The sequence below is a fragment of the Haliotis asinina genome, chromosome 6, assembly GCF_037392515.1.
Source record: "Haliotis asinina isolate JCU_RB_2024 chromosome 6, JCU_Hal_asi_v2, whole genome shotgun sequence".
NCBI classification, from domain to species: domain Eukaryota; kingdom Metazoa; phylum Mollusca; class Gastropoda; order Lepetellida; family Haliotidae; genus Haliotis; species Haliotis asinina.
Window position 1 is genome coordinate 40,800,124 of NC_090285.1, and position 16,819 is coordinate 40,816,942.

At 38.7% G+C, this 16,819-nt stretch overlaps 2 protein-coding genes across 2 annotated transcripts in view; both read right to left on the reverse strand.

The window, feature by feature from the left end:
- The window catches only part of LOC137288052 (uncharacterized), a 34,961-nt gene extending 18,763 nt beyond the window's left edge, over positions 1-16,198 (reverse strand). The window contains exons 1-2 of the mRNA XM_067820417.1: positions 15,908-16,198; positions 10,746-11,060 (exon numbers count right to left, since the gene is read on the reverse strand). Coding sequence (XP_067676518.1) covers positions 10,746-11,060; positions 15,908-15,980 — 388 coding nt within the window. The 5' untranslated portion in view covers positions 15,981-16,198. The remainder of the gene's footprint in view (positions 1-10,745; positions 11,061-15,907) is intronic.
- The window catches only part of LOC137288048 (uncharacterized), a 129,141-nt gene that overhangs the window by 83,042 nt on the left and 29,280 nt on the right, over positions 1-16,819 (reverse strand). The gene's annotated exons all lie outside the window — the stretch shown is intronic.

The following is a 16,819-nucleotide window of genomic DNA, read 5'->3' on the forward strand; positions in this document are numbered from 1 at the left end:
TCTGAATAGAGAAGCTTGTTTCTCATGTTGATACATAGATAGATAGAAATAGCTGATAATATTGTTGGAAAGTGATCACTTCCACAACGGTCATTGTGGACTGACCAATTAAGTAGAGTAGAGTCTGCAAGAGACAAATCCAGAGAAGAGTAGGTGCCGGTTGCAGGATGCAGATAAGTGCTCGAATCATCATTGCATACACACAAATCATTATTGGAGATACTCTTCCAGTGTTTAACGTTTAGTTTTTATATTTGTACCATCCCACAGTGGATTATGGCCATTGAGATCACCCATTATTATACAGGGTTTCGGAAGCTGGTCATAGAGAGCTTGCAAATCAGACAGTTGAAGTGTTGAAGAAGGCGGAATGTACAACGAGCATATTGTGAAGGCATCAGGAAGAGTAAGCCTCACTGCGACGGCTTGCAGATTAGTTGTAAGTGAGACAGGGCTGTGAATAACATTCTGCTTAACGAGGACTGAGGATTCCCCAGTGGCCCTATCACCTGTTGGACAAAAACAATTATATCCAATGAACCAACGTAAGTTAAAATTATCTGCCTGCTTTTGGTAAGCTTCCTGTAAAGCAGAAAGCTGATGGTTGTAAATCCCGAATCAACAGCTGTAATTCACTGAAGTTGGTCTTTAGTCCTCTACATTTCCACTGGACGATACATGAAGAAACAATTTCTATGGTGGGTTGATTGGGAATCTACCCCTTGTCTTTCTTTGTGGGCGATAAGCTACGAGCCCAACACTGGATGTTTTCAGAGACATCCATGTCTTCGAAAGATCCAAACTTATTATATATTTGGATTTGATTTTTGCCGCTTTTGAGGTTCTGCCATCATGGTATTTGTTTGCAGGTTCGTTTATTGTTTTGATTTTTGTTTTGTTTTGATAGCTGCTGCTTCCCATTATTCCCAGAGGAAAGTGTGGAAATGGGTTGTCATGATGATTGTTCCTTGGAAGATGGCCGAGATTGAACTTCTGCTCAAGCAGTTGTTGTTGATGTGGATACAACAGTTTGCGTTGACTGGTCGGGAGAGAAGACTTCGGGCGCAAAAGTGTTCAAACATGTCAAATTAGTTTGGCATTGTGTTGATGAAGTGGACACAGTTGAAGTTACAGTTTGATTGGTTCCTGTTCTCGTAACTGAAGCATAGGAGTCGTTTGGTTCTGGTGTGTTAACAACAAGTTTATAGGCATCCGCAAAACTAAGATTCCTTGTGAATGTAATTTTATTAATCTCCATTAGTTGTTTCCAGATCGGACATTCTTTTGAAAAAGATGAATGTGTTCCAGAGCAGTTGGTGCATTTTTAAAGCTGTTGTCACAGTCTTTAGTAACATGGGTTTTTTCGCTGCAGTGAGCACACGTAATATAATTTGTGCAGTTGTTTACGCCATGACCATACCTTTGGCATTTAAAACATCTCAACGGATTAGGAATATAAGTATCAACGTTGAGAGGACAATATCCTGCTTTAATTGATTTTGGAGCTGTTGGATAAGAAAAATGAAATAGGTAAGTGTTTGCTGGTTTAGTTTCAGTGTTTTTACGGGTTGTGAATCGTTTCACAAAAGTCAATCCTTGTTCTTTCATTTGTGTGACTATATCTAACTCACCCATATCTGCAAATAGGTGATTTCTGTCTCTGACAATTCCTTTGCTATTGTTCAAAGTTCTTTGAGGGATATCAAAACAGGCATTCCAACAAACAGCTGTGCTGACATCAGATTTGTCTATTGTTGTTTCCTGTTGCATTCGATGAGCAAATAGCCTGAACGCAACCGTTTGGTATTTCCGACCTCACCTACAATACCTTGTACACCTTTTGACACTGCAAACGGGTACAGTTTTGAAGGTGACTTGTCAAGTGGCTCAAGTATGGGGGTTGCATTCCATAGTTAGGGTAGAAGGTTCATCATCCGAGCTCCCCACCCACCACGGAGTATCACAAGGACAATGCTGAAAACAAGTGGGTCTCCAACCTGCTGCACCGAGTATACTCGGATGATGTACTCCAGCAGAAGAGTTATAAATAACAAATCCACCAGATTGGCCCATGAGCCACCGCCTTCTGGGCATAAGACTCTAGGCAAAGAGCAAAATATCATATTTCAAAGTCATAGAAGCCTTATATGAACAATTCTGCCGAGACCACAAGTAAAACATTTTCCAAAGAAATTAGTGTAATGACATATAAATATAAGTCCATACACAGGACTTGGCGTGACCAGCCGGTTGATAGAATCGGGTCGATTACCGGCCACCAGACTACCGTCCTCCACTGACACGGGACGTAACCCACGGCAAAAATTTGGTCGCCTCTTACGACCAGCAATGAGGTGCTGTGGACACATTCTGTCCCGGGTCCACACGGAAGAAGAGCACTTAGCGTTACCAGCACCCACAGGTGGCTATTTACGGGTGCCTCCTACCCATGGCCAGAAATTCCAATTTAGGTTTACAGTAATGACACACTGACGCGCCATGGTGACGACGATGATACAACATCCTTTAATAAATGCCTTCCTTTTCCTTGTCTTCTGTTGTATTGATCAAGATACACGTATGTCCAGAGTTGTCTCCCGTCACTTGAGATGTTCAGCATCCCTGACCTCATGAGTTGTTCTACTTGTAAAGTCTGACATATGATCCTAACAACAGAGCTGCTGTTCACGACGACACTGTCAGGGAAGCCGGGAGAATGGAGGTACACCGACCTGTTTACTGTTGTTCTGGATGAACAACACCTGGTCGTACTACCTGAAATACAATGACGTATGTCAAGAAGAACAACAGATGTGATTACTGCTTACTGTAGTTTCTTTTCAAAACAAAACTATCTGTCCGTACTTGTCTTCAACAGAAGGTGACACTTGGGTGAGGATCTCTGAAATATGACTGTAATGACTTTGCATCACAATTTTACTTCGGGAGACAATCTATCTCAAGAAGCCACAGAAATGTATTTCATTGGGAGCAAAAGACAAGATACAACTATCCATTGCCACTCACACAATGTTGATAGAAACAAGTAGGTGTTTTTCTTGCTGTCACGCATCCGATTCTGCTTATACAAGCGATCATCAAGAGACGGAATATTTATTTATATACATAGATAGCACAATCACTACACATAGATATTAAGGCTGGTAAACACCAGGTCCGGTGATTGGTCCATGTTTCATAAGCGGCGACTTACGGGATCGTGTGATCAGTCTGTGAAAGCGAATTGTTGACAGCACTGGCCCTAGAGATGTCGAACATGTGTGTCAAGAAATCTCTTGTAATATGCTGACAACAACAGAGCCAGAAGTCATGTACATCATGTACGTCTGGATCGAATATCTATATACAGTGTTCCCAGAAATTATTGAGAAAATCTTTGTTTTTTTCTAATGATGCTAAGATTGGAAAAAGGGCTTTCACTATGCACTAAGCATACTAAATAAGGGAGACAACTCTTGAAGGCTTAAAAGGCAGCTCATTACGTCAAGAGTTATCTCCCTTGTCTGAGCAGACGGCTTCCTGTGTTGACATGGCAGAATTTACAGCAAGAGAGAAAAGAAAGCTCATTCTAGATGATTTTGAAAGGGGTGAGGCTGATGCTAAAGTGTTAGCTTGTAGACATGGTATTCCTCTGTCTACAGTATACAGAACTTTGAAGAATATTCAAACAGGAACCGGGATAGAGCACAAAGCAGGGGCAGGTCGGCCTAGGAAATTCAGTGTTGTGGATCGCCGAAGACTTGGGCAGATTGTGAGTAGGGGCAAATTGAAAAGTGTTGAGAACATCAGAAATGAAATGATTAGCAGAGGAAGTCCTCAGGTATGCAATGAAACAGTTAGGCAAGAATTACAGAGACTTAATTGGGTGAAAAAACGTGGAATTCCCTCGCCGTTGATGAAAGATGCACAAAAGGAAAAACGTTTAAACTGGTGTCGGGCTCATGAAAATCAAGATTGGGATAATGTTTTCTTTTCGGATGAAAGTTCTGTTTGGCTTTTCCCTAATTGTGTGAAAATTTGGACCAAAGATACTGTCAAACCTATCTACCAGCGACCAAAACATAGCCCGAAGTTTCACATGTGGGGTGGCATATCGGCTCGCGGAGTGACGCCATTGTGTGTTTTCACGGGAAACTTGACAAAAGAAAGATACGTTGACATTCTAAATGGTCACCTTCTTCCGACAGCACAAACATTGTATGAAGATGATTGGATTTTCCAGCATGATAATGACCCAAAACACACTGCACGCTACACAAAACAGTGGTTGTCGGGCGAAAATGTTCAAGTTTTAGACTGGCCCAGTTACAGCCCAGACCTAAACCCAATTTAGAATGTGTGGGGAGTCATGAAGGACAGAATAAACCAAAAGGGACTGAGAAATATTGAAGATATGAAGGCCGAGGTGGTCCAATATTGGGATACCCTGTCACACGATTACCTACAAACTTTGATGGGTAGTGTGCCTAGGCGTATTCAGGCATGCATTGCTGAGCGAGGAGGTCTAACAAAGTACTAAAACAAGATTGAGACTGTAAAAGCATGATGTTTTAACATGTTTATGTAAGTAAAACGCCAGAAGTTAATAAACGTAATGAGTTACATGACGCAACATGATTCTCAATAATTTCTGGGAATACTATATATATATGGTACATCAGACGTGCATGCAAATGAAATTCTCGTCTCACCATTAATACAGAGCCCAACAACTAACCGACGTCATTATCGGCAACCTTTAGTTCTTCATTTTTTAACTGTGACTGTCATTTCGTCATATATTTTCAAGTCATGATTCTATGGCGTCTTACTCGAAGATTCACTAGTTAAAACAATAGATATGTCACTTTTAAAGTAAATCTGATAATAATTAGTTTATTCCAACACGGCCACTGTTTACCAGATGAAATGTACAAAACCAGTAGGACATCTGTAAGCCTATCATTCACTGTGTGCAACCGATAACAGATCCACACAAAAACACAAACACTCTTCCATCAGGTACAATACCTTCTTTACGTGCCTATATATTTACGTGCCGATATTGAAGACCTTGAAACAGTAGGATTCACGTTCACTATATAGCAAGTCGCTTTGCTGAAAGACCACAGTTGACTTTCAGGGGAAGGTTTACATTAATGATGATAGTACAGATATTAACCCCCAAATGAAAATGAAATGGACCCGTAAAGATCTTAGAATTGGTCCACAGCAACCCATGCTAGTGGTAAAATACGACTGACGGGATCAGGTGGTCACGATCGTTGACTTGGTTGAGACATGTTGTCGTATTCCAATCATATTTATCGATAATCATGCTGTTGACCACTGGGTTATCCCAGCCTCTATTGTTTACAGAGTGCTGCCATATAACAGCTTGAATTTGGCTGAGTGCAAGGTTAAACAGCAACCATACAAACAAATTATACTGAGGGAAAACAATAAGGAATCACACGAAAGCGCAAGTGCTTTTTGTCCATGTTTTTGCACAAACTATGTGATACAAAGCTTCTGATGAAGCCTTGGAAAAACACAAAGGAAAACACGTCCTTCCATATGATCCCTTATTTCTTCCCTCAATATATTTCACAAAATCATCAGATCTTTAAACTAAATCTGACAGCTAACCAACCAACCAATCAAATGAGATGAAACATTGGAAGTCCTCAGTTTCCAGTTATCAACATTTTATAGCTGTGGGCATTCAGGGGCTCATAAAGACGGAGACAGACGATAAATAAATCAGGGTATTTGCATTTATGTTTATGAGTGGGTGAGTGAGTTAGAATTTAAAATCACTTCGGCAATACTTCCACTACATCGTGACTAAATCAAGTTAAGATTAATAATAATTAAAGGTAAATTATACAAAAAAACCTGTCAACTAAGGACGGTACAACTACTAATTAAATCTAAAACACTTTAACTATGTACATGACAATACAAAGTAAACGCAGGCAATAGATTTGATCACCATATTAGGGACCATGGGGACTTACAGTATGTTTGCTACCTGCATGGATCCTAGCTGGATTTACACCATACCTTCGGATGTTAGCAATTTTTGACAATCTACATATAAATCAAAATAACATATATGCTGCAGTTAAAAATAGTAGTATGTTTAGATTTACTTGAATTGTTTCGGGACTTAATTACCCTCTCAGGAGGACATTTAAGTTTATGTGTTTCATCTGTAGTATTAATATGTTCAATATCATTCTAGTATAGTTAAATTGTGTGAATCATTCACTTCCTCCATGACGCATTTCACGTTTGTGATTATTGTTTGGGTCACATGCACAATAAACCACTAACTATCATTCAAAAGGATACTCAAAGGAAAATATGTTTTGAAAGCGACAAAAATGGATGGATGGATGGATGGATGGATGGATGGATGGATGGGTCGGTCGGTCGGTCGATTGATTATATTTCATTGTTTGGACATTGCTATTGGGTAGGTAAAGTACTAAGTTATAAATTCTAAATCTAATCTTCAATATTATAAAAACCAAATAACAACTGGCCATTTCAAGTTATTCTTCCCTGTTTTTTCTTTTGTAACATTTCTCATTCTGGTCCAGTAAATATAACATCAAACGTTAATGTATGGTTAATACAACATGATCATTTCAAGAATGAAAGCACATAAATTGTGATTTTTTTTATGTTGTGTTAGCCCACAAGCACCGATGTCAATAAACGTCTCACCGGTCTAACACCCCAAGTCATCGGATCTGGTTACGCAACAGAGATATCGCCTTGTCGATCCCATTCATTGCAAACCTTAACAGGATTATCCTACTCATTGAAGACATTCCAGTGACGATATTTTTATCCAGTGCATACCCTGGGTGTACCTTGCATACCTGCGATGTTAACGAGTGTCGACGTCATTTGTACACACTCATCCCGGATTATTCCAGTGCTCTGGGAAACCAACACACTAACGGGTCAGCATACTGTGATATTTCTGTGTAGTGAGTGAATAGGTTTTTATGCCGCTTTTAGTAATATTTCAGCAATATCACGACGGTGGACACCAGAAATGGGCATCACACATTATACCCATGTGGGGAATCGAACCTGGGAAATCTTTGACTACTAGACTGTGTGGTGATGTCGACAGACATGTTAAGTGCTGAATCAGTATATTCGTGTGTACATGATGAGTGTTGAAATGATGCGCCGCTTACGTTCCTGTGATGCGCCAATATTCAATTTAATTGTTTATACAGAATGTGTGACCTCCGACTCATATACAGACGATACAACAGCAGGATGGACTTTGTATGTTACAAACGTGGATGTCTGTATAATATATAATGCAATCACCAACTCATACAAAACATATTAGCCAATGATACTTCCTCAGCCGCGTATAACTACTTTCCATCACTTTACAACTCTATTTATTTCGGCACCAATGCTGAATGACAAAACCGTTGCATCGGACGAATTCATATTTGGGGTACAGGATAAGTAACTGAAGTGATGCTTCACTCTTTAACATTCGGTATGATAAGTAATACTAGCAAAATTAGCGCTCACACACATGCGCCAGCAACCGTATCTTACTATTTCTATTGCAATAACCCCCAGAGAATCAGCAGCATGAACAGTGAATCTAAACCCACTGCAGACAAAATTTAATGTTCTTGTTGGAGCATTTAGGTGTCTGGTGGACAGACTGCCGAGTTTAAAATAGTTTCAAAGGGATGCAAATGCCAACATTACTGACATACTAGATTTTATTTGGAGTAAAACCTGTTGCTTTGCTCAGTTGAAATGTCAAGATTCTTGTGATATTTGGTAGAGAGTTTGTGATTTTAGTGACTGTTTAATGTTTGTTGTATTTTACCTCTTTGTGATATTTACAGGAAAATTATGGTACAATGTATGGACAAAGAAGAGTTCGTGTTATCATACCAGGAAAATTTGTGTTCGGCATACATTACATACTCTTTGTGTTATTGCCTACACCTGTTGGTTTATTGACTCTCATGCACAATATCAGAATACAGAACATAATATGCATGTAGTAACAAGCCCCTAGTTTCGGCGTTGATGAAGCAGTTTGAATAATGTAGTTTCCCGTTTTAATGAGATTATGTGTGTGTGTTTTTCTTTTTTCCTGGAGAACTCTGTGTCTAAACGTGGGCATGGATGGTTAGATCCAGAGACGTCGGGTCCAGATGACGTTACACCATGACTACGAAACCTAGCATGTGGACAATATAATTTTAAAAACATCTATCAAACTGCTGTTCTTAATCAGCTACGTTTCAGGAAACAAATAATACTTCCAACACAATAGCCGAAGTTGTGAATGTCTTAACCACTTGAAGTGATGATTGCAGCAGTTATTAGCTGCACAGAATTTCTGCACTAAAATGGAACATTTAATCCTCGTCAACAGTGACAAGTCTGTTTCATGTGAAAGTAACTGGACCTTTCGACATACTTGATGGAAATAAGCACTGTGTGTGACTATCTGTGGTCACAACAGTTTCTTATGTTGAATTAGTAACTTAAAGTAGGGAGGATAGAAAAGGCTACGTCATTTGAATATGAAACGTATTTTCAAATAACTGTAAAACAAAGTAAGCACATGCGTTTAGGGAGTAGCTGACACATTCATAACAAAGCAGGTGAAGTAAATCAGGTATGACGCATTCATCAGGTGTGGTGACAGATAAGGCGATAACTTTTAAATTAATAAAGGACAAAACAAAGACTAACTGGACGATGAATATTGTCAAACATAACGTAGAATGCGAAACATATTTTCTACGTTTTTAGAAATATTGTAGAAAGGAAGGTTTAGATTATATACTTTGATTTATAAGCACCTATTCGCGTTCATAAAGAACTTCGATTGATTGCGAAGTGATTATACAGGTACATACTGACAGAGACGACTGAATCCAGTATTGAGGAGCTCTAACGTCTATGTGTTAACATATGGATCATCTCCACTGACAGAGTTAACATAGAAAGACCCTCCGCTGCTGGTTATGTGCCCGTAGTTATGTTCGTCACCAGCCTTGGTTGTATTACGTCGTATTCCATCGTAGACATTTGTTTCACCATGAGCAACTGACGTTCCGGTGTTCGATGAAGTGTTATGCTTCTTCCTGAAGGGCTTCACCACCATGCTGCAGTGATAAATATCTGACAATGTACGCAAATGATATGTTCAACAGCAGACCGTACAACCAAGTGCAATACAGTGCAATAGAGAGCTGTGTCTTATATGTTCATTCAAGATGTACCATCTGAAGTACTTACAAATATATGACGAGGACTACAATGATAAGCACCAGAATACCACACACCACGGACAAGGCTATCACAACATCCCCACTGTTGTCTGGAACATTTATGTATCCGTTTAGAAAATACATGAAATCTTGAAGATGTCAGGTGGTGCAAGTTTCAGTTCACCTCTCAATATCGGACATAAGTTCAACTTTGGACAGCACTTGAAATTTAGCCTCAGTACTATTTTCATGCATAGTACTTCTGCCAAAATGTATCTTCAGACACTATATAGGATATCAAAATGAGGTCCTACCAGTGCTACAATTATCAACACCAGCAGACATCCTAATTGAGATTTGTGCGAAGCGATCGGTTTAAGATAAAGATTCCGAGTGTTTGATTACCATATCGTGGTTAGCCCGCTGAGACAAATTCTGAATGTATTACAACCCAAAATATTGATATGAATATAGATGATTCAACTATCATGGTAACAAGAGTCCTGGAGTTCTTCGAATGCTCAGATATAGTTCTCACATTCGGTAGACACTATCGACATTACTAAACTACCACACAGCGACTGTATTCAAAGGCAGTAGAAACATGTAGTGCATATACACCGTACAATATGTATGTAATTGCGAATAAGTACATGTGTCTGTTGTTGAAACTGTTGCTGTATCCTCTGCTGTGTGAGTAGTATGTCCATGCGTAGAGGTCACGGTCTCAGAGGACGCTGTAATTTGAGATTTTAAGATCAGATGTAGTTCCAAGGACGAGAGATATGTATATGTTGACTTTGTTTGTTATCATTTATGGATTGTTCTTCAAATGCATCAGCTGGACCGGTACATCCGTTCAAGAAAATGATGCAGACACGTTATTTAACCTGGTAGCTTTAAATGTAGCTTTGCTGTGGCTCTGAAGTGAAAATATAGCGAAGTAGTGGTCGGCCATGAAGGTATAATGTACCGTGTCAATAAACACTGACCTACAGTTGTAAAGTGTGCAGTTGTTGGTGTTTGTGTTGATGTGTCCGAGGTACCTGGACCGATGTACTCTGTGAAGATGACATTCGCTGTGTTGGTGTAGTTGTTGTTGATGCAGCAGCATTTCTCCACTGATCCTTATGTTCATTTGGCCTGAATCTATGAACAAGATATTTCTCAACCAAATTTCTAGGTCGGAGTTACATGTGCGTCTGTAACAGGGAAACTAACACAAATAGACACTTGTAAACCATTTCATAAATTCATTTCAAGAAGAGTATGTGAGACACATTACTGTGAATGTCATACGCTAAGTACGAGAATTGCACCAGTTCTTATTTTACTTTTAATAGATTGATAACTACTAGTAGCCATATAAAACACATGGACAAATCTTAGTTAATACAATTTCACGACATCCGCTTAAAGATACATATGATCAATGCAGTTAGACATTATAGTACACACCAGCAACACGTATCCATACATTTGATCCATTCTGATCATGGTTATCGTAGACTATAACTATTTCGGCAGCTGGTCCAGGTAATACCCTGTTGTACTGGTTCACGTTCAAGTTTGTCCAGAGTTGTCTCCCGTCTCCTGAGATGTTAAGCATCCCTGACTTCATCCGCTGTTCTACCAACGTAACTTCTATAGTTTGCCCTGTGACCATAACAACACAGCTCCTGTTCACACTGACACTATCAGGGAAGCCGGGGGAATGGAGGTACAGAGACCGGTTTACTGTTGTTGTGACTGGACCACACATGTTCATACTACCTGAAACACAATGACATATGACTGGTAGAACAACGGATGTGATTACGGCTGTTGTTTCCTTTCATAGCAAAGCTATGCATCATCTGAATTTGTTTCAACAGGAGATGACACTGAGATGAGTACCTCTCCCCGAAATATAACTAAAAAAATAATTTTTCAACAATATATACGAATAATCTTAGACTATATTTCTGTGTGTATAATGTGAAGTCACAAGCTTCGTACGTCAGGCAGCGATTGGCTGTCGAGCATTGAGTGCACGGGATTCTTGCTTCCTTGGGGTGTTGCCACTTAGACACTGATGTCTACTAATGGTACAGATAATCAACCCGGGTCCAGTATTTCTGGAAGAGGTCAAAGATGCTTTAATGAGTGAACTACTCGAGGTAAACTCAGAAACATCTTCACTGAAATCCGACATCTACAAACTCGACATGTGGACAACTTGACAACGCAGTGAAGGAAATACGGTCTGATGTCAACAATATGAAGCAAACTCAGAACGTGATATATTCTGACATCGATGCTGTGTCCTATAAGGTAGAAGAAATATGCGAAAAATGAGCAAAGTGAGATGGAGAGTTGGATAGATCTGAATCGATCAATATAGTGAACAATGTTATTGTCCATAGTATATCCGGATCAAGAGGTGAAAAAAATGTGGCATGTAAACAAACATTGGTGTCAATTTTCAACGAATGTGTTTCGTTTAAGACCTGTCAGCGGACAGATGTACCGCGTCATAAGTGCCCACTGTCCAGGAGGTCGACGCGACAGCGCTACAAAATCACGCCCTGTGATAGCAACATGACGTTGGAAACGGATTCGGAATTTGGGATTGGAGATCGAATCCCGAATCTGCGTAGTTTTTCCAGATTCGGGATTCGATTCCACATTATGAACTTTTTATTGGTTCCAATCCCAAATCTGAGTATTGTCTTAAAATATATAAAAAATCAAATTCGTGATTCTGACGAACAATGTCAATATACATTATCTAATGTTCTATGTGCTCCTTGTTGAATGTTAAGGAAACTAAAATTTGAGGTTCAAATATGGAAAACTGTAGCTGGATGGTTTATATTATTAAGTTACACAGGTACACAAGGAGTACCTGGAACATAAGGTAATTTATATTGACTGAAAATAACAAAATAACAAAGATAACAAGGTTTCCACATTTCCGGAAACCTACATGAAACTGGGTAATGTCAGAATCATATAACTTTCCGTTCACGGAAGCTATTATTGTTGATTTCAGGCAGTTCCCTGTTGCTGAAACTATCCAGATTAGTTTCAGAGTCTGGAAACTGCCAGAAACCAACAAGGTTAGTTTCCAGATGTGGAAACTGACATAAAAGTATCATTGTTAGTTTCCAGTGCATAGAACAACTGGAAAACATCACCGATGGTTTCCATTAGTGCTAGTTGGATCTTGAATGATACGACTGTAGAAAAATAGATTTCACTCCATACATATATATGTCCAGAAACCTACATTAAACTGCCTATCTGCTATATTTAAAGTAGTGATCGCAGTGTTTCTGTACACGAGATTTCAGATAGAGGATATTGTAACATTAAATACATGCTGTCTTTATTACCGATTTGCGCAATCGAACCATTAATATGTTCACCAGGAATGACACGCAAGTTTGAATAATAGCACACGTTATGATTGTTATAGGACATTTAAAACTTTACTACAACCAGAAAATATTTATCTGCACTCTAATGCAATGATTTAAGGTATAAGTTAATGATATTTAGACAAGGTTTGCTAAATTTGATGGTGAATGACTGAAAGAAAATGTCATGCAATGAACAAACTATAAGAAATCTGTGACTGCTTTTGAATTACTGAAAATTCAGTCACAGTCAAAATTTTACTTCGGGAGACAATCTGTCTCAAATAGCCTCAGAACCAAACTTCATTGGTAGCAAAGGACAGGATACCACCGACCACCGACCACCGCCACACACACAATGATCATATAAACAAGATGGCTTTTTCTTGCTGTCACATAGCAGCACTCATATAGACAGCACATTCACTAAACTTGTTCACACTAAAAATGACGAGGTACTTTTGAATAACGTCTGATGTGTACAAGTACTGGGCTATTTAAAGCTGAAGTCGGTCATCTTGACTCGGCTTAAAAATTGCCTTCATATCGAAACTGATAAATGCTGTCTCGTTGAGCGATACTGGTGATTTCATAGCTGGATTCCTCGTACATTAGTCAGTTAGAAACCTTAAAAAGTATTCTCTGTTATGTTATCAAAATCAATACCTGACATATTTCAACGCATTTTGGCAAGCAGAAAGTATTCAAGTGACTGATGCTCAAGTACATGAGTTACTACAAGGATGCCTAACACTTGTGGGAATAAAAGAACATTCACATATGAATCGGGATGAGGTAAAGAAATTATAAACATTGACAAAATACCAATACACTTGCATAGTACATATTAATATTGTGTTAAGAGAATTTTATGATCAAGCTATTCAGTTTATCTGATGAACATGATTATAATGTAAGAGTCTGTTAAAACATTAATATCCTTTGTCGTGAAGATCTGGCTTAGAATTAATTGATCACAAGTCATGCCTGTCGTACGAAAAACAGATAAATTTTACGGGGCAAAATGTCTGAATGAAACACCGATCGAACTGTGGAAACCCATGTCGAGAAATAGTGGGGAGTATATAGATATTAGTTTCGCAGCTTCCAGCCTGAATTGTTAACACACATGTTTAATATATATATTTCAGTGATACGATGTTGATGTAATCTAAGGCGCCACACTCATGTGTGAGAATTCGAATGCCAGAATAACTTAAGCAGATATAATCTTATTGGCACCGATTTCATTCGGAGCAAAGGACAAGATATCACTGGCACCCGCGACTCACACAATGTCAATGTTGATAGGCGTTTTTCTTGCTGTCACACAGCAGTACTCATGAGATACGACGGATTCTGCATATAGATCACTTGAGATCATGAAGTGATGGGCCATATATTTATATACGTAGATAGCATATTCACTACACATTCACAGTCGGCAGGTAACACCAGGTCCTGTGACTGTTTCGGAATCTTGTTGGATTGGAACTGGACCATTCCCGTGTTGTCCCAAACTTCTTAGCTTCCAGTCTAGTAGTGGCTTTCACATTACATTCATGAGCGGCGACTTGTGGGATCGGGCCTAATTGGCTCACATAAGACATCCTATCCCAACTGGATTGCAAGCTGAACAGTTTTCAGTGAAGTAGTGACTTTCACATTATTTACATAACGGGTGACTCACGGTATGGGGTAGTCATATGTCGGTTGACATATGTCACCGTAGATCGATGTTCATTCTATTTATCAGACTGTTATGTTCAGACCGTCGCCACATATCCCGAGTTGCATTACAAACAAACAAACTATTAAATCTTGATGTGAGTGGAATTAATCTGGAAAGAACAAGAGTTGCTGCGGTCAACTCGATTCATATTTACTTGATAACGGGTGCGTATTTCATTTTATCTTTTTTGTTGTTGTTGTTGTTTTACATAAATATCTAAAACTCGTTGTTGAGTAATTATATAATGTATCAAACAATTCATTTTGGGGATACAGATGACGACTGGTACAAAGATGAAGTGCCGTGCATGGCACAGAGTGCATTTCATGACCTCTACTGAAAAGAATGAAAGACCGAAGTTATACTTCAGCTTGTGACAGAATCAAACGGGTCTTTGTGAATATTTCTGTAAGAGACACCAATCGATTTTTAATAATTTGTACATGTGGAGAAATATGGTATCTGTTAATTTTGGCAAAAAGTATGTTAAGGAAATCTACCTTTTTGTCGATGTAAACAGAACGGCGAGATGGTGTTCTCCTTCCCTACTGACCTATAAAAGGAGTACCTGTACTGTACGTACAGTCTAGTTGCTGCATCAAAGGGGAACGGGACATGTCTCTGACGTCACGCCCTTGACGTCACTATATTGTAGCAGTAATACGTCGTCAGTAAAATGACGCTGAGACGTTAGATATCTCAGAAATTACGTAGATACTCACGTTAACTTACTGACAATTAGAACACCGACATAAAGACAATAATGAGGTTTCTTTAATGTGTTTGTAAAATATGTTTAAAGTTAAAATATGTACACTATACATTATACAATATCATTTATTATATAATGTCATCATGTTGTATGTTTGTTGGTGCGCTGTTGTTTCACGTCGTATCCAGGAATATTTCATTTTTGTAAGAGCGGTCTATATGAATTGGACCACTTCAGGGTTGACATCATAATCCTCCATCTTTGCCAATAGGATAAAATGACCTGACAACCTTACCCTCCTTATAACAGGTTTAAGACTAATTGTAGCCAGAATCTACCAGTACCATTCCACTTTCATACAACGTCGTTAATGATTTCATGAGTCCTTGATAAAGTTTCCTTTAGCCGTTATTTTTTTTTTTTTTTTTTTTTTTTTGGGGGGGGTTCCAAGACTACACTGACAAATGGCTACGTGGTTTTTATACACATCAGCAGACATCCTCACTTTTGATGATGCACCTACAATGTTTTTCAGTAAAAATGTCATTAATATTGCAATACGTGAGGCTGAAAATACATGGGAGTACCTCGTCAAGTCTGTGAAAGCAAGTTGTTGACAGCCCAAGCCCTAGAGGTGTCGAACACCTGTGTCATAAAATGTCTTGTAATATGCTGACAAGAACAGGGAAAGAGGTCATGTACATCATGTACGTCTGGGTCGAATATCTATGGATCTGGTACATCAGACGCGCAGGCAAATGAAATTTTGTCTCACCTTTGATACAGCTGAACTTTACTTCAGCAGCAGCATCGGTAATATTACAGCTGTTGATTGGCTGTACCTTCATGACTTCACGACATGACTGTTTCCCATTACAACTGACGACCAGGCCATGCTGGCTGCTGTTGAGCAACCTGTTACAATTGTCAGCAGATTTGAGACGACATGTCGCTGATTCTCCATCCCCATACGTCTCGTGCTCCACACGTATCCATTCACCGTTAGAACACTGAAGCTGTACTGTAAAGCTTTTCGACAAGTCCTCAATACACCTATTTCCCGTTCTGACACCTTTGAATATAATACTTGATATCATACTCTCGAAAGATATTATTCCAGAGGCAATATGCTGATTGTTGTTTTTATGTTTTGCTTTTGTTTTTGTTTTGTTTTGTTGTATTTTTGTTTTGTTTTTTCTTGTTTGGTTGGTTGGTTTGGGTTTTTTTGTTTGTTTGTTTTTGTTTATTTTTGGGGGTTTTTTTTTTGTTTTTTGGTTTTGTTGGGTTTTTTGTTTTGGTTTTTGTGTGTGTGTGTGTGTGTGTGTGTGTGTGTTGTTTTGTTTGTTTCTTTTTTTTTGCTTTTTTTAAAATTTGCTGTTGTTTTGGGGGGGGTTGCGTTGTTTGTTCTCTGCTTTGTTGCTGTTGGTCTTCTTCTGTTATTTATTTGCTTTTTAACTTATTTGAGATGTCATTCTGTGTGATATATGACATTATTAAATCAAAAATGACAGTTGAAAACTAAATTTACCAATAATACCATAACGAAATCGTATATTACATTTTACATGAATTCCTTAAAAACACCATGTAAACGGAAGCATGATACAGTTAAAAAAACCCAAATCTCTCATTATGTAAAACAATATATGATGTTCGACATGATGCCTGCATTAATGCACTTAGTCTA